This window comes from Juglans regia, chromosome 6 (genome assembly GCF_001411555.2).
Source record: "Juglans regia cultivar Chandler chromosome 6, Walnut 2.0, whole genome shotgun sequence".
In the NCBI taxonomy this organism is placed as follows: Eukaryota; Viridiplantae; Streptophyta; class Magnoliopsida; order Fagales; family Juglandaceae; genus Juglans; species Juglans regia.
In genome coordinates this window covers 30,671,648-30,699,098 of record NC_049906.1, presented here as the reverse complement: position 1 = coordinate 30,699,098, position 27,451 = coordinate 30,671,648, and the positions used below count along the sequence as shown (strand labels likewise).

The following is a 27,451-nucleotide window of genomic DNA, read 5'->3' as shown; positions in this document are numbered from 1 at the left end:
TTACACACTCAACACCCCATAAGGATGTAGGCACTTCTACATCATCTACTGGCCGGGGATGTGAGCCAGCATCAGCCAGAGATGCAGGCCAGTCAGAGGCTGAGGATACTGGCATCGAGGCTCGGGATGATGACCGAGACGAGGATTTCTACATCCTCACCGGGAGGGATCGCATGCAGATCGAGCGGAAGAACGCCTTCAACCAGAACCATCTGCTGCATTTCTTCCGCATGTTGCACCTTATTGTTGCAACAAATGTTGATCCTGTGGCTCATAAAACCACATTTAGTCGGCTTCGGGCACAATTTTTGATACGAGTGGCACGTGGAGATCCTATAGATTTGCCACTGCACATTTTTGAGAGGATCCGTTACGAGGCGAGCATCGTCTCCACGGATAATCTCCCATATGGTGTCCTCATCAGCCGACTATTACTTGCACGGGGAGTGCCGACCCAGCCAGAGGAGCGGGTCAAAGATCAGATGAGCCCCCTCGACATGACCACGCATCGGCGTAGCATTGGACAGGCGAGGGGACGTCAGCCACCCCCTGTAGAGGATCTAGTTCCTCCGACGCAGCCTGAGCCAGGTCATGTCGGGAGTAGTAGTCAGCATACGTCGAGTACATCTGCAGGAGATGTGCGGCCTGCTTGGGTTGGTGCGGTCATCTCACAGCTGACTGCGCATATCGATCATAAGATCGATCGATCGCTCGAGGCTATATCGGCGTCTGTTGCCGAACTCACCCATCGTGTAACTATCCTCAACGACAAGGTTGATACCTTGACTGAGGAGGTACGGAGTTCGACTTTTGCGGATAACGTTATCATCTGACTGTTGTTTACTACATTCTATCAAATTTTGTATTTTATTTTTAATATTTGTAACGAAAAATATTATTGAATATTTTTATCGTTTTTTAATTTCAATTTTTAATCTTCTTTGATGTTATATTTTCCAACTTTAATACTAAATCACTGCATTTCAAATATATATAAATCAATAATATATATTTATATATTACAAAGTGTGTATATATAAATATATACAATTCAATTTTTTAGACTTGTTCACAAATTATGCACAATAAAAATCACATAATTTTTAAATTAAAGTAATTTAATTTAAATTTACAATGAACGTTCGAATGTTATTACTTAACGTTCGAACATTGGTGCAAACATTTTACGTTTGAACGTAAAATTAATAACATTCGAACGGTTGCGCCAAAACATTTTACGTTCAAACGTAAACAGACATAACGTTCGAACGTATATGTGATGTAAAAAAATCTCATTCTATCTTTAGTGACGGTTTCCAGAAACTGTCACAGAAAATGCCTTTTAGTGACGGTCTAGGGACTGTCACAATTTCCTAACCGTCACTAAAAAGCAATTGTGTTGTAGTGAATATATCTACAAGAAAACGGATTTTTGTGATCAATTTATTGTAATCAAAAGATTATTTGCAACCAATTTTAATTGTAAATAGTCATTTCGTTGAAATTAACTGATCGCAAATAAGTAGTTTTCTTGTAGTATAAAAAATCATGGCGAGTACTATCTATTAATGAAGGGATCTTGCCGGCCCTATGGATCAAACAATATATATAAATTTGTATTTTGTTGCAATTCATGGCATAAATGTCAATTCATGAGTATGATCACAAAGGCTTTGGCCCAATAAAATTATCCCAAAGAAAATCCCGGCCTCATCGTAATATCGAGAAAACATTCCGGTCATCCAAGACAACCATATCCTCATTTTCTTTGCTTTCTTATTACGTATTATTTTCCCTTATACCAAAACATTCTGTTTTTCTGCCAAGGAATTACAAAGATTAAAGTAAAAGGGGTAAAGAAAAACCGAAAAGGTGAGAAACTTATACGTACGATTACTCTAATAAAGTTTTATACTTTTTTGTGAATTAATCTAGTTGAGTTAAACCCACATGATACTATAATCAATAAGGGTCACAGATAAAACTTCTGTCGAAATAGAGAAATCCCATTATTTTTAAACTGGAAAATGAAATAAACAGGACTTAAGCGATGCAATCAATTAAGCATACTCATGATTCATTTTCCTCAAACTCCATTCTACTGACAAACTAATTGATATTATATCCTCCTCGAAAATTCTATCGAGAAATATGCAAACATTTTGGAAGACATCTAATTGAGTTATTTCATCAAACAGTTGTGCTCACTTATTCACAATCAATGGGCTGAAAAACTCATTAGATTGGCTTACTCTCAATTTCATTACGAAACTAGCACACTCTTGCAACCACACTCTTGCAACCACACTCTTTTAAAATCTCTATAGGATTGAAGACATCAAATGTATTAGTTCCAAAATGCACCTACTTGCACTTTTATGGTATGGTGTGCGTTCAAGTGAGAAAGAAATGACAGAGACGATGCTTGAAAGGGAGAGAGTGCATGCGCGGAAGAGAAAACAGACAATAGTATTCATTTAATTATCCTGTTTTACGTTCACCATTGTACCGCTTAATTAGCCATTAATTTGTTTTTAACTATCTAGACAAACTTTGCAAATAAACTATAAACCAAGTTCACCATTGCACCGCTTGTTGTAAATATGTTGAATCATTACACCTCTTGACTCTTTGCAAATAAACAGTTTGCAACTTTTCTGGTTCATTGCACCACTTGACCCTTTGCGAATAAACGGTTTGCTGGTTTGTAAGATGTGCTGTTAAATTATGGATTGTTAAGCCGATTTTTGTGGGCTGAATCCCAAGTCAGCAAGTTTAAACTTTAGCTTTTATATAATTAAATAAATTAATAATCCATGAAACTTGAAGTCTAATTAGTTTTAGCAGTTTGGGAGTGATGTGTTGGTTTTGCTAATTTGGATTAATTGCAATACACAAAACTCTGATAATTTGAAGATGTAAAATATATATTTTCCCTAAAAGTAGCTTTATAATTTAAAATGCAAAATGAAAAATGGCAATAACTTGTGGATAAACGTGAGACCGAGAAGAGAAAAGATAAAGAGAGTTGAGAGAGAGAGAGAGAGAGAGAGGGAGAGAGAGAGAGAAGAAAAATTTGAGAGGGTGAGATCGAGAGAAATTAGAGGGATCGAGATTGAGCGAGTGGGGAGGTGTCGTGGGAGCGGGCGGGCGGGCAGGGACAGCTCTCGGCTTGGGCATTGGCATGGGGAAGATGGCTCTCATGCATTTATAGGATGGGAAGGCCTTCATGGGCAGAACATGCTTCGGCCATGGCCAGGGGCAGCAATGGAGGTCAGAGCTCAACCAACGGGCTGGCTTCAGAGCATACAAGGGTCTGAGAGAAACTGTTGGTCACAGGGAGAGAAGGAAGACGACAGGGAGAGGAAAAGATCAGGGTAAGGAAATAGGGTTTTGTGATGGGTACAAAAACGACGTCATTTTGTCAATGGGCAAGGTGTTTTTCCTCAGGGCTGACCACATTTAAATAGCAAAATGAAAAATAGATAGCAATTTAGCGGGAAAATTGCAATTTCTCAAAGTTTATGAACTTAGAATAAACTATATATATCCATTATCATCCCTTCCAAGTGCAGCATATAATATATCATGCAGTGTAAAGAAAAAACACCCAACTATTACAATGATCCCCAGAAAAATAAATAGCATGTAGAAACTGAATTCCCTTCTTGCTGTTTTAATTCTGTATATATAAGGAACCCTTACAATATTGATTATCACTCCGATCCCCCTCCAAATTAAGAAATAATAGCAATGCTACTATGTCTTCCCACTTTTACTGGCATGGGTGGAAAACGACGGTGGTGGATTTGGGTTCCTATCCTTGTTTGTAACCGGTGCCGGGGGAGGACTTGGTCTGGCTCTACCAAGTTTTCTTTGGTTCATATCTGCAAACATCCAATATCTAATCAAACAACATGTAATTATAAATGTATAGCACATCGATCTTTACAAGTTTGTAGATCGAGGAAAAGCTTAGAACAAATATCCACTAGGTTTTGCAACCAATTTCTTAATTAAAATGAGCTGTATAAACACTTAAAATAAATACCTAAAACTACAAAGAACTACTTTTTAAAGTAATGTTTGCATGCCTGAAAAGATTAATTAGACAAAGGGTTATTCAAACCTGCAGAGATCTGATACGGATGCATGGCCAATGTTGCTGCTGTGATTAATATGAAAAATGTTATGAAATGGAAGAAGGAATTCAGACCCATCGATCTCTGGTTGGAATAGAAACTCTTGACAACTTGCCGTGCGAGCTTGTCTTGATCATTGCCTATCCTCAGTTAATATAACTTAATGGATAGTGCTATACGTGCTGCACATTAAAGTCATCACTTTCGACGACTTTGAAAAAACCTTTCCTATGAATAGTGCTATATGTGTTGCACATTAAAGTGACCATCACTTTCGTCGACTTTGAAAAAAATTCCCTTGTCGTAACACATGTGGGGCTGGTTTGAACAGTAAGATGAGATAAGATAGTTTTAGATGAGTTAAATAAAATATTGTTAAAATATTATTTTTTAATATTATTATTGTTTTGAGATTTAAAAAAATTGAATTGTTTATTATATTTTGTATAAAAATTTGGAAAAGTTGTAAAGATGAGATGAGACAGGTTGAGTATTTATGTATCCAAACGGGACCGCGACATAAAATTTGATTAGTTTCTCTATCTCCCTCCGTTAAAATAAAATTTGATTAGTTTATATTAGCCAACGACATATGCATGGTAAATATTAAAAAAATCAGCATTAATCTTAAACAATGGTTTCATATTATATATGATTCAGAGAATGTTTGTCATGAAACCGCCCCTACGATGGGCAATTTTGAAAGTTAGTTTTGCTTGAGAACGCATGCCAAGAATCATGTTTATATAGTTAATTACATTAATGACCATGCAACATTATTAAGTAATACTGCAAGATTCATCAATTGTATCATCTTTTCTCGAATTAAAAAAATATATATAAGGTTAAGAAATTGTATATATAGGATTCCAATGCAATTGTCTGTATATTCAAGCATGGGGACTCATTACCTTGATATATATTAGTGTGAAATTCGTAGGCTCAACTCATCTTATAAAATCAATTCTACAAGAGAAGATTATTCATTCCTTATAAACATATCCAACACTTTGACCACAAATAATGTGAGATTATTCGTTAACACCCTCCCTCACGTGCATGCCAGTATCTTTCATGGTCATTGTCACGAAGTAAGTAGTGTGGATCCTTATTCTTCCTGTGGTCAGCAGGTTCTGATTCTATAAAAAAATTCATAATTAGGCCTAACTCGTCTCATAAAACTGGTTCTAGAAGAGAAAATTATTCATTTCCTATATATAAACATATATATATATATATATTCAAGACTTTGTCCACAGATAATGTAGGATTATTCCTCAACAACTAGGTGGAAAATTCGAAATTAAATGGCTGCGTCTGGAATGAGAAAGTGAATGAGAAAACTAGAAAGGGAAAAAGACTGCAGGCTCCTAAGTTTCTATGCATCAAATATGAACACGATCAGTCAATTAATGAAATTACCGCGTCAAAGAAGGAATCATCTCGCAATCAATTGAATAATTAATTATTCAAGCTCGAAAGCGACCTTATTGTCAAAATTCTTGCAGTGTCTTTTACTTATGTTAAGCATTAATATTTGATGACTTCATCACCTTCCTTCCACTTCTTTGTATATATATAAATATATAAATATATATATATATATATATATATAATGGTAGATATAGTCTTAGAGTATATAAATTCTTTATATTTTCTTTGAAAAAAAAAATAAAACTCACATTTGAAAAATAGATTTTTTTCATGTGAGTTTTAAATTTTTCGACATTTTTCAAATGGAGTACAGGGGATTTATATACTCTATGACTGTACAAATTATTTTTCATGCATATATATATATATATATAAAGGAATACCCTAATCAAGAATATGTACTACAATTTATATTTTGGAATACTAGTTTTGAGACAGAATTGACCGAGTCTAGCTCATCGCTAATAACAAGTGAAGAAAAAAAGCCAAGAAATAAAGCAAGTTGTCTCAGACTTCTAGAAGGAAATGACTTCATATGGCAACTAGGATTCAATCACTCCAATGAAGGAAAATGATATCTATATATGGAGGAGATCTCTACAAATAAATAGAAACTTCGTACGTACAGGCTCCACTACGCACAATAACTCTATAGAATCTTCTCTCAAGAGAGACATCGTCTTCAGTCTCCTGAAATCCTAAATTATTTCATTGTATTGAGAGATACATAAGCTATAAGAGATTGTAAGATCATCCATTATAGCAGATTTGCCCACAAACAACCCGTGGACGTAGGCATTACGTCGAACCACGTAAATCTTTGTGCCTTCTTTATTTCTTTTTATTTGATTATTTACTATTTACTTTCATAGATGAACGTGAAGAGTACTGTATCAAAGCCCAAATGATCACCATTGTAGGCCAGGGATAATTCTTTCCTCTGTTTTGACCTATTGTGTGATTTTTGGCATTAACAAATAACAACTAGCATGTGAGAATTAAGTAGTGATAGATGAAAAAGCTTATACATTATTCAGAATATGCCATTTAATTAAGGGAAAAGTGAAAACTACTTTTTGATAGGGAAGAACCAAAACATTTTACTAGAGGAGGTCGAACATTGGCATTCGACTGATCTATAATAGAAAAACTCTACTCAACAACCTTACACCACAATCTTGTTGAGGGGAAAAAATAAAAAAGATAAAATAAAAATAAAAACTCACATAAATAGATACATGGTGTAAGGCTGCTGAATGGAAGAACTCTCTACAATATTATATGAAACCATGATCTTGAGCTATAAAGTAAAAAATAAAAGAATAAAGAATATATATCGGCCTATATTTTTCAATTAAATTGTTGTACCTTTAATAGTTTGAGATACAACCATAATCTAATGAATCTAAATCTATTTGAAAATCTTAATTAGAGACACAAACAAGAGAAATTATTTTCTCTTTTTTTTTTTTTTTTGAAAGGAAAACATTTACATTAATCCTAAATCAACAAAGGTCAAGAATACAAGTGGGAACATTCCCCACATCAACAGAAGAAATGGAATTTAACAAAGCATCCCTAGCAAGCACATGAGCAGCTTTGTTGCCTTCTCTTCTAACATGTGAAACTGACCAATCCTAAAAAAAGCTCAACTGGCTCTTAACATCTTCAATAATCATACCTGTAGCTAACCAGTTTTCACTCCTACTAATAGTTGTTATGACTTCTTTTGAATCCCCTTTTAGTATGATCCTTTTAATCTCCATCTACAAGCCAAAACATGAAGCTTTAATTGCCCCAAGTGCCTTAGCCAGTAATGGATCAGGGAAAAGAGGCCTGAGTATCCTTGATGTTGCCAAAGTCCTCCCATTCCAATCTTTGAGAACTAAGCCTATGCCAATCATGCACTATACATTGTCAACTGTTGCATCCCAATTGAGTTTATTGACATTCACAGGGGGGATTCCATGTAGTGATCACATTCTGAAGTAAACTTTGCTGATCTAATGCAATTGTAGAAGAGACCCTCAATTCTTGCAAAGTATCCTTAGCGAATTCAGCTACTGAATTGGGGAACCTGAACTCTTGCTGGAATAAAAATTGGTTCCTCCTCATCCAAAAAGCAACCACTGCAAATTCCACCACGAGCTCCTTACCACCTGCTGCATCCAATTCCACCATGAGGTCCCTAATAGCAGTTTTTAAAGAAGAACATTTCTGGAGTTGTCTTGAGCACTGGTGCCACACATCTTGAGAGGCAGGAGTCTTCCATATAGCATGAATCACAGACTCTTCTTCCTTCAAGTAGCTAGGGCAAATGGGCTTATCTACTACCTTCTTCTTGTAAAGATTATGGAAATTTGGCAAACAGTCATGACGGGCTCTCCAAAGGAACATCTTGTCTGCAAGTGGAATCTGTAATTGCCACATTCTTGACCAAAACCTTCTTGGATTGCTGCTACTTGAAGCCTGACCTCTCCCAGCATCCATAATCTCCTTATGCAAGTGATAGGCACTTCTCACAGAGAATGACCCTTGAGCTAATCCTATCCAAATTAACTTATATGCACTATTATTGTAACTAATGGGAATCTACTTGATCAACCTTGCCTCTACGAGTGAGAACAGTTCCTCCACCGTACTAGTCTTCCAATGTCTTGTGGTTGGATCACTTAAGATACTAACAGTCGCCTCAGGACCCAAACTACTCATTGGACTCTTAACTTTATAAGAAGACAACCTTGGAATCCACTTATCCTTCCAGATTTTAATACATTCACAGTTCCCTACCTCCATATGGTGCCATTATTCAATAGCTCTCTTGCATTCAAAATACTTCTCCAAATAAAAGAAGGTTTACTTCCCAATTTGGCCTAGAAGAAATCACCATAACGAAAGTATTTTGCTTTCAGTACCTGAGATGCTAGAGCTTGAGGGTGATGCAACAGCTTCCATCCTTGTTTAGGCAACATTGCAAGATTAAAGCTGTGTAAATCCCTAAAGCCTAACCCACCTGCATCTTTAGACTATCCCATGGAATTCCAAGAGATCCAATGGATCTTCCTTTCATTCTCAATCTGGCCCCACCAAAAATTCCTCATTACTTTGTTTATTTCTTTCAAAAGGGACCAAGGGAGCTTGAAGACTGTCATACTATAGGTTGGCATTGCCTTCACCATTACTTTAAGAAATATTTCTTTTCCTACTTGAGACAGAAGCTTAACTCTATTGTTGTTCAATCTCTGTCTAACTCTATCCAAAATGATTTTGAAAGACTGAAATATTCACCTTCCTATTAAGGTAGGAAGGCCAAGATATTTCTCATAAGGTTGACTTGACCTCACCCCTGCAATACTCAAAATAATATCCCGATTCTCCTTTGAAGTGTTTCTACTAAACTGTATGGATGTTTTCTCTTTATTCAAACGTTGGCATGATGCACTTTCATATGTATTCAACAAGAAAATCATTCTACTCCATTCCAAGGAATTTGCTTTATAAAAAAGCAGATGATTGATATGAATTATGCCGCTTGCAATAGGAAGACCCGAGATTTCTTTGGTCCTTTCAGCTTGATTCAGAATTGAGCTCAAAACTTCTGCACAGAGGATGAAGAGGTAGGGAGATAATGAATCTCTCTGCCTAATCCCTCTAGTAGGCTGAAAGGGTTCCTAAGGTATTCCATTAAGTAAGATGGAATAGGACACTGATTCCACACACTTCATCACAAGGTTGATCCATTCCTTAGCAAACCCCAATTTTCTCATCACCTCTCTCAGAAAAACCCATTCGATTATATCATACACCTTGCTCATATCCAACTTCAATGCCATGTAATCCTCTCTTCCTCTCATTCTGCTACTCATGGAGTGTAAGGCCTCAAAGGCCACTATGATATTATCTGATATTAATCTGCCTGGAACAAATGCAGATTGTGTAGGAGAAATAATGTCTTGTGGGATAAGCTTCAATATGCTTGCAATTTCTTTGGACACAATCTTATACAAGACATTGCATACGCTTATAGGTCGAAATTCATACACTTTTAAGGGGCAATTGATCTTAGGAATGAGTGCAATATGAGTAGCATTTATATCATCAATCAGGCCATTAGAATTGAGAATGAAAAGGATAGCTTCACCTACCTCTTGACCAACTAAGCTCCAATGGTTTTGATAGAAAGCTGGAGGGAAACCATCTGGCCCTAGAGAACTTAGAGAGTTCATGCTAAAGATGGCTTCTTCAACTTCCTGCCTCGTGAACTTTCTAAAAAGCTTGGAGTTCATGTCATCAGTAACCTTTATGTCTAAATGTTGTAAGCAAACTGGTATGTTATCAGGACAGGAAGTAGTGAATAGCTCCTTGAAAAAAACCTGGCACTTTGCATTGATATCATCATTTGTCACTTGCACAGCACCAGTCTCATGTGCTACCGTCCTTATGAAATTCCTCTTTCTTCTTTGAGTTGCACACTAGTGAAAATATTTAGTATTCCTATCCCCCTCCCTCAATCATCTATGCTTATCCCTTTGCCTCCATTTTGTGTCATCCTCCTCTAAAAGCTTATCTAACTCTTGCTTTGTGGTCCTAATTGCTTCTATCAAGTCTCCATTGTTAGCCTTTTCCAAATTAGATAACTGATTCATCTTAGCTTCGATCACCTTTTTAGAGTCACCAACTGCTGCTTTACTCCAAACTCTGAGCTTATCTTGGCATCTAATCAAGCTTGTTGTTATCATTTCTAGTTTGTTCCTGGCCATTTATGGTCTTTTCCAGGCCTCTTCCACTACCTTCATGTGACACTCCTCCCAACATTCCCAACAAGCCTCATATCTAAAAGGCCTCTCCCTTTTAACCAAAAACTGGCCCCTCGAGGAAATGGAAATGACAAAGGGTATATGATCAAATTTGTGGGTAGCTTCTGATCTCACTAGGGTTTTTGAGAACATCTTAATCCATTTTGCATTGGCACAAGCCCTGTCCAACCTTTCCTTTGTGAAACGTGACCCTTGTCGATTATTGCACCAAGTGTACTTGCCTCCTTTGTAGCCCAGGTCACTCAAACCATTGTTAATTAAAACTTGTCTGAAAGCTTCCATTTGAAAGTAAGGTCTGACCCCACCACCAAACTTCTCTCCATTGTGCAAGATTTCATTGAAATCCCCCACACAAAACCATGGTAAGTTCTCCTCAGGTTTGACTACTTGTAATAACTCCCAACTATTTTTCCTCTATGAGGCCATCAAATGGCTATAGAAGACTGTCAAGATCCACTCCTCCTTTCCTCCCCCTTGATTCATTTTGAGAGAAACGTGAAATTGAGAGTAAGATGCCAAAACCACATTAACTACATCAGTCCACAAGAAAGCCAGCCCACCACTAGCACCCATGTTGTCCACCACAAAACAATGTTGCATGCCTAGCTTATGTTTCATTTTCTCCACCTTATACATGTTACATTTAGTCTCAATTAAGAAAATAAGGCTTGAGAACTTAGACTTCACCAAAATATGAAGTTCATGAACTGCCTGAGGGTTCCCATGCCCTCAGCAATTACAACTTATACAATCATGGCTATTGGTGGTGCTGCCTAGCATCCACTACCAATTGTTCTTTCTTGACACCCCCCATTGAAGGCATATTAAGTTTCTTCTTTTTATGAAGTTCAGGAAAACCTTATACATCTTGAGCAGTCTCAACCTCCCTCTTCAAAGGAGTTAAGACCTAACCCTTCTTTCTTTCATCACAGTCATTATCAACCCATTGCAAGTGATGTTCCATTGCCCTTCTTTTCCATTTTGAATTCTTCTTAGCTAGAGATAACTGCTAAATTTTATGGGACATAAACTAGTTAAAAGAATTGACCTAAGAGGCTATCGAGGACCCAAGTGCCACTTTATGAGAATCTTCTTTATGACCAGTAGATAACATAACCACATGAGAAGAATCACCCGAGGGCCCACTACCCTTATCAACAACATTCAATCTTGTAACAACTTCTACCAAATTTCCACCCTTAGAATATTCCTTCTCAATCACCTTTCTACCAATTAAGGACCCTTCCTGACAAATAATAGAAAATGAAATCTTTGCAATCTTATCCTTGAGGCTTTCTTTATGTGGCAAGTCAACTTGCCTTTTCTTAAAGGAACCTCTTTGGAAACCAAGCATTTTAGCTTAACAGAAGGATATTCCTTAGAATTAGGAAACTGATTAACACTGCCAAAAAGACCTTCCCCCTCTACCTATTCCTGTTGTGGCTCAAAATTCTAGCCACCACTCTCATACCTCTTGGTGGCAATGTTGCCTGCCTTTGGTGTATTAACTCGAAGCCAAGGGCCATATTCATTGCTTCTTCCCCTAGGACCCTTTGAGCAGCCTCCATCCTTGTGTTTAATGACTCCACATTGAAAGCAAAAATGGGAGAGTCTTTCGTACTTTATTGGCAACTAGATCTGCTTATTATCAATCTTCAACATCCTACCTTGAGTCGAAGGCCTTGTAATATCCACATCACTTTCATACATAAGAAAGGTTCCCATGCACTGCTAGTGCCATTAGTGTCCATCTCTAGCACATTTCCAACTCTAGAACCAATCTGCATTCCTTTGTCACGAGACATACTCACCAATGGCATATTGTGAACTCAGAAGAGAAGGCAATCTCTCTTGGTGCTATAGTCCCATCAAAATCCTCCATGCAAACCAAAAATCTGTCAAACGTCCAAGGTCTTCCTAGAAGAACCTTCAACTTATCCTGTTCACGTTGAAATTCAACCAAGAACTTGTTATTACCCATCACCTTGAATTGAATCCATCCCATAGTGTTCCAAACCTTGGACATAATGCATAGTTTCCCTTTGCCTACTCCTCTATCAACGGCAATTTTTGGAACATCCACTTATTGTCGCTCTTGATCAGTTAACAAGAAGCCTTGTCTCAACATCTCCATTTCTGTCTCCATTGATCCGCACACCACTCTAGCCAAAGAGACTACCTTTACTTTCGCAAAGACAAAACCTCACCCTCTAGCAGGAGAGGACCAACCCTCTAGCACGAGTGTTGGACCCACAACAATGGCCTATGGTTTATGCCAAGAGAAATTATTTCATACATTACGCTAGTGCGTTTTGTTTTTTTGCATAGTTTATAAAAATAATCAAGTTGTCATGTGTTAAATAGGTTAGATTTTTTTAACATATATGGTAAGATGACTTTCTTTTTTTAATTTTAACAGGGCCAAACCTAATTTATTCTCAATTATATATAAGTTTAACAATCAAAAAATGATTTTAATTAAAAATTTAAAAACCAAGGGATCGGTGGCCCACAGGGGCGGCCCCCTTATTCGGTCTCTGACTTTCTTGGTTTTGGTAATTTGGATTTCAAAATACAAAACTCTGATAATTTGAAGGTGTAAAATATATATTTTTCCTGAAATTAGATTTATAATTTAAAACGAAAAATGAAAAATAGGCTATATAATTTGTGGATAAAGGTGTCTCAAGTAGTACTTCCTCGTTAAATCATAACCCTTCATTGAATATTTCCATTAACAATCATAAGTAAATTGCAGCATATATAACTATATATCCCGAAATGGATGTAAAGAAAAAACACCTTAATTTATATTACATTAATGATCCCCGGAAAAAGAAATAGTAGAAATTGAATTCCCCTCTTTTTCTATTATTATTATTTAAGGAAAAAAAAAAAGTAAACACCTTACTATATATTGCAAACCCTTAAATTACTAGTCCCCCTTTAATAAAGTACGGAATATTTTGACTGCTATATATATTAAGTCTTCCCACTTGTAGTGGCCGGCCGGGTGGAGGTCGGTGGCGGATTTGGGCTCGAACCCTTGTTTGGATGTGGAGGAGGGGGAGGACTTGGCTGGGGTCTCCCACATAGTTTTCTCGCTTTCATATGATCTGCAAAATTCAATGTTTAATCAAACAAGTTAACAAGATACAGTACTTATAAGTTTAAGTGTCACCCAAGCAGCTTTCTACATCAATGTGTAGCACATCTTTAATTTCAGGGGTTATCAAGAAAAACTAATGGCACAATCTGTACACATGCATGAGATTATTAACATATACATATATAAATATATATATATATATATAAGGCTTCATCTTAAATGTTCTATTAATATATAAGTAATGCTAGAGAGAAGCCACTATAGCAGTGCACACTTTGCACTCACTACGTGGCTGCTTCTAGCTAGGTGATTGTTCTCAACACTCACTTGGAGAGATGTGTGGTCTAGATGATGTTACATCATGTGTGCAAAATGGATGCTCTCAATAGTAGCTTCTATTTATATTTATTCTTAACATATATAAGATCATGTATAAGTACTTGGGAAGCACGTACGAGCTTTTGCTCCTTTTAAATCACTTCATCCATTCTTCATAAATCTTAATAATTTCAAGTTTACAGTAATTTGAAAGATTATGTAGAGCTGTAAAGGAGAGAAATTATTTTCAGTACTTTCTTATTAACTAGATCTTAAGTTGTCTTATTTCGTCCATGTTTAACTAATTACAATTGAAGAATATTGCCATGCACGTTCATATTACTCTATAGTCAGCAGCGCAGATATTCAGGGATCTATGACATGCTGAACCACAGTAATTGCTTTGATATGCAATTTATAATCCCTGTTTTTAAACCAGAAATAAAAATCTGCAACAACAAAGACCTACTACTTTTTCAAATGGTGTTTGCAGTACACAGAAATTAGTAATCTGCAGCTTGTTCCTGGTGCTTCATGATCATGCATGGACTAGTTTTCAAAAAAAAAAAGAACAAAGAAATAAAAAAAGAACTTAAACCCAGTTCTTCATGTACGTGGAAATTTGAGGATTCAAACCTGCAGAGATCTGATACGGATGCATGGCCAACAATGTTGCTGCGATTAATATGAAAAATGTTATGAAACGGAGGAAGGAGTGGAGAGCCATGATCGATCTCTGCTCAGAGTTAAAACCTCGATACCTTGCCGTCTGTCTGTCTGTCTGTCTTTGCCTAGCCCTCAAATTAATATATAGTGTTTGTTATGTGCTCCAAAAGTCATCACTTTTCGACCATATATGCATAAATTATAGTCATATGCTAGCTTTTGTTTCTATCTATCTGTATAAGCTTTTAGTAGTTTTATATCAAAATGGTCATTTAATTCAGACATAGTGGTCAAGCTCTCTGATCAGCTTTCAACTTGGCTATATAATAAAACTCGAATATCTGTATTAATTTATGTTAAGACAAAGACATATACATGGCATATATATATAGCGGGCATGCAGTTGATTAATAATTATAGACTCCCCTATATGTAATTCAGTCCATAACCGCGTCTCTGTTCAAATTGAAAAAATGTTTAGGTCAGAAAATTGTATAGATTCTCAATGCAATTTTATTTTTCATAACTAGTCGTTAATTATCTAGAGTACTATCTATTGAATATTGAACATACTAGTTTAAAAAAACAAAAAACAAAAAACAAAAAACAAAAACAAAAAACTAGATGGCTGAAGTGGGAAAAAGAAAAGGTAAGTGAGAAAACTAGCTAGAAAGAAAGTGCATGGAAAAGAGACATCCATGCTCCTATATAGTATATACCCATTCAATATAAACATTATTAGTTAAAGCAAAACCGGGTCAAAGAAGCAATCAAGCCATTGAATAAATATTTCAAGCTCAAAAGGGACCTTAATATTGTTAACATTCTTGCAGGCCAGTCAAGTCTTTTACTAATTTTAAGCAATATTAATTGAATTCTAGCTTTCTAGACGGCTCTTCCATTTCTTTAAACATATGTGTGTAAAGAATCTCCTAGCTTGCAAACCAAGTTAAAGGCTTCTAGAAAGTTGTTCTAAATATATCTATATTAATATATCTAAAATACCTTCTTCTTTTTCTTTTTTTGATAAGAAAACATTTCTATTAAACCAGAAGTATCAATACAAACGATGATTATCCACCCATATAACATATTGAATAAAATCAGGAGCAAACTCTTCCCATACATTAGAACTAGAAGAATCCAAGCATGCTTTGCCAGCTTGTGTGCCCCTTCATTGCCTAAACGACCAACATGCTGTATATATACTGCATTGGTGGAAGATTCTCATCATTTCTTGAATATCTTTAATCATATTTCCCAAGAGAGCATGGAAGCTCCTTTATCTTGAATGGCTTGGACCATTACTAAAGATCAGTCCCTCTCAATCACCAAGTTTGTAATTCCCAGTGGATACAAAGTTCCATACCTCTTAAGATTTCCAACAACTCTGTTTCAATAGGGTCATTGACAACCATCTCCTTCTTGCTAGTTGCAAATAGCACCTCTCCCTTATCATCGATCTCTAAGGATAGCACCAGTCCCCGAACTTAATTTGTTGATCCTGAAATATAGCACCATCTACATTAAGCTTTAGAAATCCAAGTGGAGGGGCTAGCCATGTTCCTTTTATGCTCCTTGTCCACACACTTACTTTGTGATCAGACCAAGTGGAGGGGGGTAGCCATAGAATGACCAGTCAACGTCTCTTTCTCTCTTCTCAAGCTGACGTCTGCAGCAAGTTGACTGGACGTGAATCTCTCTACCCTGTATGTCTGACCACAACTATACGTCTTCTCAATATTTTTATGGGCCTTTCTAAGTCCACCCTATATGGGCCTTTACTGTATTGTAGGGTTATTGCGCCCATTAGTTTAGAAGATTTCATTGGAGCAATAGTATATGTCGGTAGTAGCACCGCTCGATCACCAGGTCAAAATGTCTTTTTTAAAATATTTTTAAAAAAAATATAAAAAAATCAATACATTAATAATTATTTTTTCAATTATTAAATAAAAAATTAAAATAAGTGTTAAAATGAAAAGACAAAATAACATATATATGAGCAACGTCCTAGAAATGGGTATTTGCACACTCCGAGACGATGGTAATACGATTTTTTTTTTCTTTTAAAATTTTGTGTCAACCTATTTTTATAAATTACCGTACTTTCATTGATGTGACAATGATTTTTGTTTGTATTTGAGACGAATAGAAACGTCGGAATAAGTAGTATTTGTAGCTGACTTCATAGATGTTGGATAAAATTTTTTTTAGTCCCTGAATATGGGCCGGAGGCTGATAGCCTGGTTCACCAAAAAAACAAATAAACTTTTGCTATAGTTGTTAACGCTTAAAAATAATGCTATATATTGAAATAAGAGAGAGTCATTTTTGCCTCATTGAGACTATTCAAGTTTCGATCAGTTCGCGGTAGACCCGTGCAGCTGTACAATGTCCATATGTGTGTTCATAGCGGCGAGTAATAAATAAATACAAGAAAAATAAAGAGATAGAGACACGTGATTCGATGTAATGTTTACATCCACATGGATTTGAGAGGAGAATCCACTATAAATTTAAGCTCTATTTTTTGGTAGAAATCTCGTCGCTAACGTCCCTGTCACGAGGTTAAAGAAGTTAAAGAATTTGAAATCTATTTTTTCTAAAAGTCATCTGGAAGCCTTATTTATCCTCTGCTCATTCTTTGCTTTATGTCCCATCCTTTATTCTTTACGTTACATCTCCACTTTTTTTTCCTAACACATTTCTCATTCTCAGTCTTTTATCCCCTCATTCATTCTTTCTTTCTTCCCTTCTGAAGAGACCCTCCCCTTAGGCTGGGCCTAGAACCCATTATAGGCCTGAGATATTTTATCCCCTCCAGTTGCCCGCAGTTCTTAGTGTCAATTCAATGGGAGAGTTGTCTGCACTTCAATAGTGGAGGGAGTCGCAAGGCAGAGGAACTTGTGGGTCGAGCATTCAAGAAGTTGTCTTTTGGCCAAGGAACATGCATAAATTATTTTTCGTTCTTCTTTCTTTTTTCCATCGGGACATTCAAGAAGCAAGCGTACATTTTGAGCTTGGATATGGTTGAGATGCTGCCTGTGATGCTCATGCAAGGCGAGATGCTCGAATGCATGTTCATGATGAGATGCATGGCTGGGACATGTACGTGCCAAGTCGAGATGCACTAGCGAGGAGCATGTGGTCAAGAAGTAGGTCGCTGAGGAGGTGCTCACTTGCAGTGGGTGGCCGAGCAAGATCTCACATGGTCGTGAGAGATCTCAAGTCGAGATGGTGCTCCGTGTGAGCGGCGAGGTCCATGGTGGGAAGTTTGCCTGCTTGCTCAACCGCAGGGCTAGCTAGGCTATGGGGCGTCTCGCCGGCGACAGAGATCGCTGGTGGTCCTGGTGGAGGCTGGTGTTGCCCGCCAGCTAGCGGTGGCCGTGGTGGAGGTCCTTGTTGGGTGCATGTTGGGCATGTCCGTTGCCGGCAGCTTTGACTATGTGCACACGTGCACGTGTTGCATGGGCATTGCCTCCGTTGGGGGCGGGGGTGGTCGGGGACCATCCTGGTGGGGATATAGGACGCCGGGTGTCTCAATGGTGGCTATCGATGGGTCCTCCAGGCTCACGGTGGACTGTCGTGAGCGTCTCGGGTGCATGGAAAGCACTCAAGTGTAGAGAACTTAACTGCTTGGGTGAGGAAAGGTTTGCTCACCTATTCTTTTTTTCAAATAAAAGTAGAAAGGCTAAGAATACTTATCTGGAAAAATTTTATATGCTACTTCAAAGATTATTTAGCATGTAGAAAATTGTCATTCTTCCACTTCCAATGTAGAAAGTAACTCGTATCCCACAGACGACGTCAATTGTTAACGCCTAAAAATAAAGCAATAGGTCGAAAGGGAAGAAAGAGTCATTTTTGGTTCGCTAAGACTATTCAAGCTTCAATCGATGTTGTTGGGAGCCCCTAGTGTAGTTGTACGGTGTCCGCACATGAGTCCATGGCAGTGAGCAGTAGGTAAATATAGGAAAAATAAATAGACGGTGACACATAGATTTACGTAGTTCGGAGTAATGTCTATGTCCACAGAGATTTGAGGAGGGGAGAATCCACCATAATATAATTGTTTAACAATCTCTCATGGCCTCTATCCTAGTTATACAATGGAGATCGGAGCTCTATTTACTAGTGGAGATCTCATTGTTGGAGTTCTTGTCAGCTGTTGTGAGGTTGAAGTTGAACTCTATTTTTTCTAAAAGTTATATGGAATCCACATTTATTGTAACAACCGGGCCAACCAAGCCACTTTAAAAAATTTTTTTTGAGTTATAGTTATGAAAAATCATTTAGGATTATGAGTAAAATTTTAGAAGAGAGTTTGAGTCTAAGATATTTTTAGCGGTATATAATTTTTTTCTATAGGTTTGATAATTAGGTTTTAAAGTCTTTAATAGATTAAGTGAATGTTCATCAGAAAATTTATGGGATAATTATATTTATTTTAGGTTGTTTAGAGACCCAAAACTTTAGATAAAAGCCATGCAATAATCTCGTTAAGAGTCCAAGTCGTGGGCCTAAGTATATTTTGTTTTTCTTTACTTTATGTTATGTTATGTTATGTTATTTTCTTTTATTTTCTTTTTAGACGTAAGAACCCAGTCTGTGGAATCGTTTTTCCAGACTCCATTGTACGGTTTGAGTCCAATTTCCTTTTTCATGCAGTCATTCCATTGTCTCCTCTAGGTTTTTATTCTCTTTACTAAATATATCTTATATATATATATATATGTGTGTGTGTGTGTTAAGCATTCTCAACTTAGATTCAACGCCGCTACCCCCTTTTCACACTTTCAGCCATCTAAACTCATCTGAGTCTCCACCCCCCAACCTCAGTACAGACCACAGCCAGTCATCACTTCTCGGTAAAACACCAAACCGAAGGGCTCGGTTTGCTTCCAGTAAACTGCCACCCCAAAGCTAATCCACGTGCAGCGACCTACCAAGCATCGTCTGCGCCAGTACCTCAGCCTCTTTTAGTCCACCACTTCAGTCGTGTGCCACTACCCACCTTACGCAAAACACCACCACTGTCTACACTTTCGAAAAGCAGAACATCATACCTCTATTTTTCTCAATCAAAACAGAGAGTTCTTGCCATTGGACAACCACACCTCGCGAGCCGCTACAATCTGTCACCACCTCGGAAGAGCCACCCACACGCACGGACACACCACCCGAACTCCCCTGTTTTCCAGCAACCAAAACAGAGCCTAGTGTCGCACCTCCATAGCCAACGACTGAAACTTCTATCTCATTTTTTTTATTTTTTATTTTTACCATAGCTCAGCCGCAAGGTACTTCCAGTTCACTGTCGTAAGCTTTTGTTTCCTTCTCATGTTCTCTCTTTCCCCTCACTCCCCGTCTCCCTCGCGGTGCCCCTCATACCGTTCTCTCCTTCGCTTGTCGCTTTCTCCCTCTCAGTGCACCTCCGTCGGGACAACCCTCGTCCACTACATCCGCCCAGCTCGCCACCATCATGGCTCCATCTCTCTGTAAGTGCTGCTGCCGCCGCTCACGCCTTAGGTCACCTCTGTTTTGTTGATAGTTTGCTTAAAAAGGAAAACATATGTTATATATCAGTTAACCTTGAAGGAAGGAGAGTGTGTGTTGGTTTTTTTCTTTTACCTTTCTACCCCATTTTATTCAAAACATGCTTTAATTTTTTTGAAAAGGTTTTGCTTTATTGGTCTACAAGACTTATACGTATGGGCCAATCTAGTGAGCTACCTTCTTTTTAGTGGGCTCGGCTTGAGATTTATTAAATATACATAATTTTGATAGACTAGTGTAAATTTTTTTTTATTTGGCTTGATTTTATTATGTTTAATAAACTGTTTTAGAATTTTATTGGGTTGAGATTTTTTATGAAGCTAAAGTTTCACTGTTATAAATATGAGTAATTGGACTCAAATACTTTTGTAATTATATTATCTAGTATTAGATTTTATAGTTGCACTTTGATAGTAAATAAGTTAGAGTTAATACTTTAATCAGAGATTTAGTTAGAATTTGAGAAGTATTCATTTTTAGGAATTCGTGATTTTAGATTTCTGAGGAATTAAAATAAGTTATTTTAACATCTTAGACTTAAATATTGAAATATGTGTTCGATTAAAAATTTATGAAAATTACGTGATTATGTTATAGGTAAAGATTAATATTTATTCGGCATTTTGAGGAATTCTCGAAAAGCTAAGAAGTCCAGGTAAGCGAGGTTTCTATGCTAGCCTTTGCAAAAAAATAAAATAGACTGAGGTCAATTTTGAAAATGTGCATGTTTTGTTATGAAATGAAATTTTGAAAACGATCTCAGTTATTTGTTTTACATTACACATGAAATTCTGTATAAGAAGGAAATAATTTCTGTCATGACTAGTGTAGACATGAGCTTATTTTTACATTTTGCTTCCGAACTTTACAAAAGAGAGCGAATATGAAATTTTGTGCATAAATTATATTTTTGTGATATGATTCTGTTATGTTCTGAAACTGTTCTGTACTCTAATATGATAAGATATGATTTCTAAAACCTCTGGCATGACATTTTGTTTCTGCTCTGACTTTACCACGGGTGTAAAACTGTGGCCTCTGTTTGGGTTGGTACCAACTTTTCTGTTTCTGGTGCATCCACTTTAGAAACAAAGTGGTTTTCTGCGTGGTCTTTCCTATGTGCACACTCGGGCCTCCGAGAATGATAAGGGAAAGATTCACATTCTGTTTCTGCTCGGTTGGCCGCTGGGATTTGCACAACCCTACCACGGGGGTTAAATATGGAATTCTGTTCTGATATAATGTTTCAGTTATGCTGTGCCAAGGAAATTTTGAATAAGAAAATTGTGAACTTTCGCTCTGATATTTTTGATAACATATTCTGACTCTGCATTTTGAAAATAAAAAGTATTTTGTTTTGCATTCTGAAATCTGTAAATGCTCATGTTTGCATACTAGTATATGTTCTTTGCTTACTGAGTTGTTGATAACTCACCTCCCTCTTATCTCCAATATTTTCAGATGATTTTTAGATATTTCAGCTGATGATCAGGACTACGAAGAATTTGGTGAGATGACTTAATAATAGTGGATTAAGAATAGAAAACTTTTGATGAGTATTGGTGATTTTGATAATTATGTTGTTAAAATGTGAGTTTAAGTGACATGTAGATAAGTTGGTAATTTTTTGGGTTACTATATTGATGATTTTATATACGAGTATGTGTGGTTAATTAAATTTAAAGTGTTTACGTTTGATTTGAAGCTTTTGGAAGAGTTTTAGAAATGTTGGAATTGATTGTCATGTATTATGAGTTAACTCTCCGTACCCTCAGGATCGGTGCGTTACATTTATCCTCTACTCCTCGCTTGCTTTATGTCCCATCATTTATTCTTTACATCATATCTCCACTTTTTTTTCCAACACCTTTCTCCTTCACAACCTTTTATACCTTCATTTCTTCTTTTTTTCTTCCCTCCCTCGTGGAGAGACCCTCCCATTGGGCTCCTAGAAGCCATCATGGGCCTGGGATATTTAAACTCCTCCAGTCATATTTGTTGTAGTGAATCTATGGTTAATTAAAAGGGCCCAACTATTAGAATTTGAGATATTAAAGCTTTCTTATATGGTTCAACACTTTCGATATATATAGCTCATATTGGATAATGCTTTTTACAGGCGTTGGTTTTAAGAATCGTAGCCGGCCCCTATGGTTTTTCTTCCTTTACGAAGTATTCCTCAGCCACGAAGAGAGAAATACATAAAATTCGGTTGAGTGTCTTTCGAAAAATGACACTTCGATGTTGTGTATTGAGAGAACAGAATAGTTGCCAAGTTAATTTATTGCAATCTTTACAACTCCAAATCCCACACTACTGGGATTAATTATGCGCTTAGCTAGGATACACACATCAATACACATGAAACAAGAGCAAGTTAATTCAAAACTTAGCAGGCAGTGATCTAGTCCAAGATATATAACTATGAGTTTATTGATGAGGAATATTACAATATATATTCAAATATATACTATATAAGAAAACTGTTTATTTGTGACCAGTTATTTCTTGTTTAAATTTTGATAGTCTATATATTCTTGTTACAAATAGTTATTATTGTCGCAATTAACTCGTCATAAATGCTCTTTTTTTTTTGTAGTGATATATATATTACCATTTATATAATACTTATTATAATTAATATATAAATCTATAAGCTAGCTTGTCAAATTTACTTCTAATCTTAATCCATAAATATATTCAAGCTTAATTTAAAACTTATGTCCTTGTAAATATAAATAATCCAATTAATAAATTTTTGTGCCGACATGAATTGCATGCTAATAGTAATAATTGGCTTGAGCCAGCAAAGATAGTCGAGTTATTAATTTAAATAACTATAGAATATTAAGCTCAATCCAAGCTGTTGATGATCATAAAGTCAAAAGAAAAAGAAATAATTGTGACTGATCAAAACTGACAAATTTTGAGAGAAAAAAAAAATATTATGTATCAGCGACTATTAATTTTCACGTCTCACATTTATAATTTTTTATTTATTTTTTTCATAGGATATGGGTTATAGAGTAGTGAATAGTGATTGATGAGAAGACTTTTTCTTCAAGTAAAAGAAGTATTACAATTATAAAACAATTTCATAAAAATAAATATATATACAAATTAATATAATTTTATATAATACATTAAATGATCTATTTTATAATAAATATAGTTTTATAATTTAACTTATCATATCAAATTAAATAAACTTGTGGGATTACTTTTGTTGGCTAAAGCATAATTTCTCTTTTAAGTAATCTATAATAATTTATAAGCGAGACAGACTGTATGAAATTCAAGTAATTATCAACACGTACTCAGATATTTCACATACAAACCCCAGAAGTACTACTATTGATCACATCGATGGATGAAAAAAACATATAAAATTAACCATTTTTTCAATTTTTCATAAGGACGTTATAATTAAATATTTCATTAAACTATTATTAATGTTGTGTGTGTGTATATATACACATATTTATTGTTTCCTGGCAACATTGCGATCCTACATTTGCTCTCTTGGGTTCCCTCTTCCTGTGACAATCTCCTTGTATCGACTCAGAGGAAACTTATATAGGGAAGCAAATTAATTAAAGGGCGGAGTACTTTTGGAAGCTAGTGTGGCCGTTGCGCGCTTACATTTATACATTAGGAAAATATTTTAATTCATAAACTGATGTGGCTTGATGTAGTATGTCAGATTGTAAAGTTACTTTTATTATAAAATAAATCTAATAAATTTTATAAAATCACATCGATTTTTAAATTTATTTTACGTAATTTTTTTGTTTGTAGCAATTCTGTCCTCGAAAACATATTAGGCATAAATCTCACGTGATGATATCCATCTTATAGTTCTGATAAATAGTTTGTAAGTGTTGATCTAATTAAATCTTAAGAAGTCGTTACTACTCTTAATCAAGCTGGTTAAAAAAATGAGTACCCGGACTTAAAATTGATCTCTTCTTTAAAGTTCATTTATGATTTATGAATATCCTTTGCGTCGTCTTCTTCTTACAATTTCAATAAAAAAAGAATACCAGTAATTAGTTAATTAATATATAAATATGTATATATATATATATAGGAGAGAGAGAGAGAGAGAGAGAGAGAGAGAGATTAGTTGAATTCCCCGAGTACAGCTCAAGGCCAGGCATGCCTAAAAGCTCCATCCCTCTCGAAAGCGATGGAGGGCGGTGCATGCTTGCATGTGGGTGGGAACGAAGAAAGAGGAGCACTATATTAATTATATATATAAATATATATATACACACATATAAGCTACGTACGTACTATCTCATTGAATACTCCATACCGGCCAGTTGGCAACATCAAACCCTAGATACATGCATGCCTTTTTAATTTCACTTCCAAGTCTAACGAAAAATTAAAGAATGCTATCACAAGAGCAATAACTTTAATTTGTTAACCCCACAGCTCTCCTTTGTCCAAAAGCACAGTCTCATCTCCAATGGATCCACCACCTCTCCCACCCCTCCCTACCACCACCAACAATGCCACCACTCTACAAGTCAACTACCCCGACTCGACCGGCTCCTCGCCTCGCTCACGGAATGCTGAAACAAGCTGGATCGACGAGCCTCTCCCTCCTGTCCCTGGGGCCAAACTCCGCCTAATGTGCAGCTATGGTGGCCACATCATTCCTCGCCCCCATGACAAATCCCTCTGCTATGTTGGTGGTGAGACCCGTATTGTCGTTGTCGACCGTAACTCCTCTCTTTTAGACCTCTGCTCACGTCTCTCTTGCACCCTTATCGATGGCCGCCCCTTCACCCTCAAGTACCAGCTTCCCAATGAAGATCTTGATTCCCTCATATCAGTCACCACTGATGAGGATCTCGACAACATGATCGAAGAGTATGATCGTACAAACTCAGTCTCTTCCTTGAAACCTACTTCGCGTCTACGTTTGTTCCTCTTCTTCTTCAAGCCTGAGACTGTCGCCTCCATGGGCTCGCTCCTCGACGATGCGAAATCTGAGACGTGGTTCGTTGATGCGCTTAACAATGCTGGGTTGATTCCTAGGGGTCTGTCTGATTCAGCTACCATGGGAATGGAATGCACGTTAAGTCTCGATAGGGTTCGCGGTAGTGATTCTTGCCCTGATCTGGAGGCTCGGGCAGCTGACAGTTTGGGTGATAACAAGCAAGTGAAGAATATTGTTCATGATGTGCATTCCATGCCTGAGTCAACTATGGCAGAGAATACTTCCTCGTATGGTTCATCTTCTTCGTCACCTTCAATGTCAAACTTGCCTCCTATTCGTGTTCGAGTCGAGGACAATGGGCCGGCTAGAGTGCTGCAGGAGCAGAAGGTTGGGATGGAGGAACAATTTGCACAGATGAGTTTTGCGCCAAGTGGGATGAAGCAAGATGATGCTTCTGGTCTTTCTTCTCATGTTGTTCCTCCACCTGCTACAGATATGGCTTCAACTAATCCTATGGTTGTATCTAATGAGATAGTGAATCAAGTTTTCTCTGACGATGAACGATCGGATCAGAGGGTACCAGCCGTCGGGTTTCGAAAGCCTCCATTGCCGCTCCAACCTATGCATACGAAGGCTGGTGGAGGCTATAGTTTGCCTTCCCCAGATTCGATAGCTAGGTATTGCCCATTTCTATTAACACTACTTTCTCTGCATTGTGATGGTTAATTTCTCTTATTGCCCTATGTATCAATGATAGAGCAATCAGATTGTGCTTAAATATTCATGTTCATTTTCCAGTTCATTTTATTTCTTGACATATATGCATGTTCGAAAGATCAGTTCACAAGCAAACATTTTAATGTGTTGATTTAATTATTTGTAGTAAATCTCGAAATAATGATAAATTTTTTATATGGCTGTTTTGATTGTTATAACTACATCCAGCGATAGTAGCATTGCATCTGCAAGCTCCACATCGAAACATATGTACCATCAAGACCAAGGTCATGTTGCTACAAGAGACAGCAGAGCTCCTAATAGCCCAAGTACAAATAGTGACATTCCTGATTCATGTTCTCGAACCCAACTGCAGCAAGTTGATCAGGATCCTGTCTACACGTTGCCTCCCCAGTTGGATCAGCAGCAGCAATTTTTTCATGCCAGTACACGTTACATTCCACCCCCTGCCACAGGTCAGCAAGTTCCAATGTCAGCTTACTACCCAGTGTATGCTCCATCTCAGCAGCAACTTCTTCATGCAAATGAGCAGCAACATGCTGTGTATGTGATGCCAACTGCTGCTCAGGCCCAACAATACAATACGTCTATGCATTCTGCCATATCTGACTCTACAATGGTTACTGCATATGCAGCTTATAAGGATGCAATCCCACCCATTTATCCCACGAAGACGGCTACCTCTGCCACGCCTGATCAAATGGTTGGGAGTGTTTATAGAACAACCTTGACATCAGCTCCACAATTGGTTCAAGTCCCATCTAACCAGTTTCAGCAACAATACGTAGGATTTTCCCAGATGCAACATCCATCTCAGTCCATAGCTATTGCTTCATCAAATAATGCTAATTATGGTTTTGAATACACCAATTCGCCTAATGACCAAGTGTACTACACTCATCAAGCTGCTCCATTGCCTACTCAATACCAAACTATGACTGCAGCAGCAGCTATAACATTATCAGATGCTTCAAAACAACTGCCTACAGACTCTGTGTAAAAAAGAAGAACCTGATCACAAACCCTTTAATTCGACTAGGCAAATGATAGAAAACCATAGCAATCTTGCAGGTAGAGCTCAGGAAAACTTGGAGAGAGACTACTCACAGTAGTACTGCTGCATAAAAGAAAGAAAGAAGGGTGATCTTAAGTGATGGAGTTTAAATTTTTAATTTCGAAGGCGATGGATCTTGAATTGGAATTTATTTTGTTTCTTTGGTGTGGGGACTTTGTGCTGCTTATATTTGGGACAGAGGAACAGATAATAAGGCAAATACTGTGTCATCTCAAGCATATCTTCTTTCCTTGATCTCTATCATCTCTCTCTCTCTCTCTAATTTCCTGCATATTCTTATTCTCTTTTGGACGTTGTAGAAAGCAAAAATTGTCACTTTCTATCTATCAATGCCATCAGCTTCCTTCCCCTCTCTGATTCATCTCGTCATGCCAACTCTACCAGTGTATATATATGAGCCTTGCATGCCGTCACATAATGTGTACATGATTTATGGTAGATTGTACTAAGAGTGTGCATTCCGATCATATTTTTTTTGGGTCCGGTTTAGAATCCGAGAATTCGGGTGAATCCGGACGGTTATCTGCCGGAATCAGATTACGGATGCGGAGTATGTACCTGGATATCTGTATCGTCGTTTTGTACAGAGAAAATAACGTCATTTTGTAACGATCCAAACAAAGAGACGCCTTCGTGTTTGGC

At 37.0% G+C, this 27,451-nt stretch overlaps 1 protein-coding gene across 1 annotated transcript; it reads left to right on the top strand.

Moving 5' to 3' along the window:
- The first annotated feature begins 24,469 nt into the window (after positions 1 to 24,469).
- LOC108979138 lies at positions 24,470 to 27,011 on the top strand. Its single transcript, XM_018949736.2, has 2 exons — positions 24,470 to 25,673; positions 25,942 to 27,011. Exons 1-2 carry the CDS (start codon positions 24,520 to 24,522, stop codon positions 26,732 to 26,734), a joined length of 1,947 nt encoding a protein of 648 aa, XP_018805281.2. The 5' UTR covers positions 24,470 to 24,519; the 3' UTR covers positions 26,735 to 27,011.
- The last annotated feature ends 440 nt before the right edge of the window (positions 27,012 to 27,451 follow it).

What these genes read in the sequence shown, in the direction of transcription:
- LOC108979138 (XM_018949736.2), top strand. Translation starts at nt 24,520, where the DNA reads ATGGATCCACCACCTCTCCCACCCCTCCCTACCACCACCAACAATGCC. An exon ending in TCCCCAGATTCGATAGCTAG is followed by an intron (nt 25,674 to 25,941) that starts GTATTGCCCATT and finishes AACTACATCCAG; the next exon opens with CGATAGTAGCATTGCATCTG.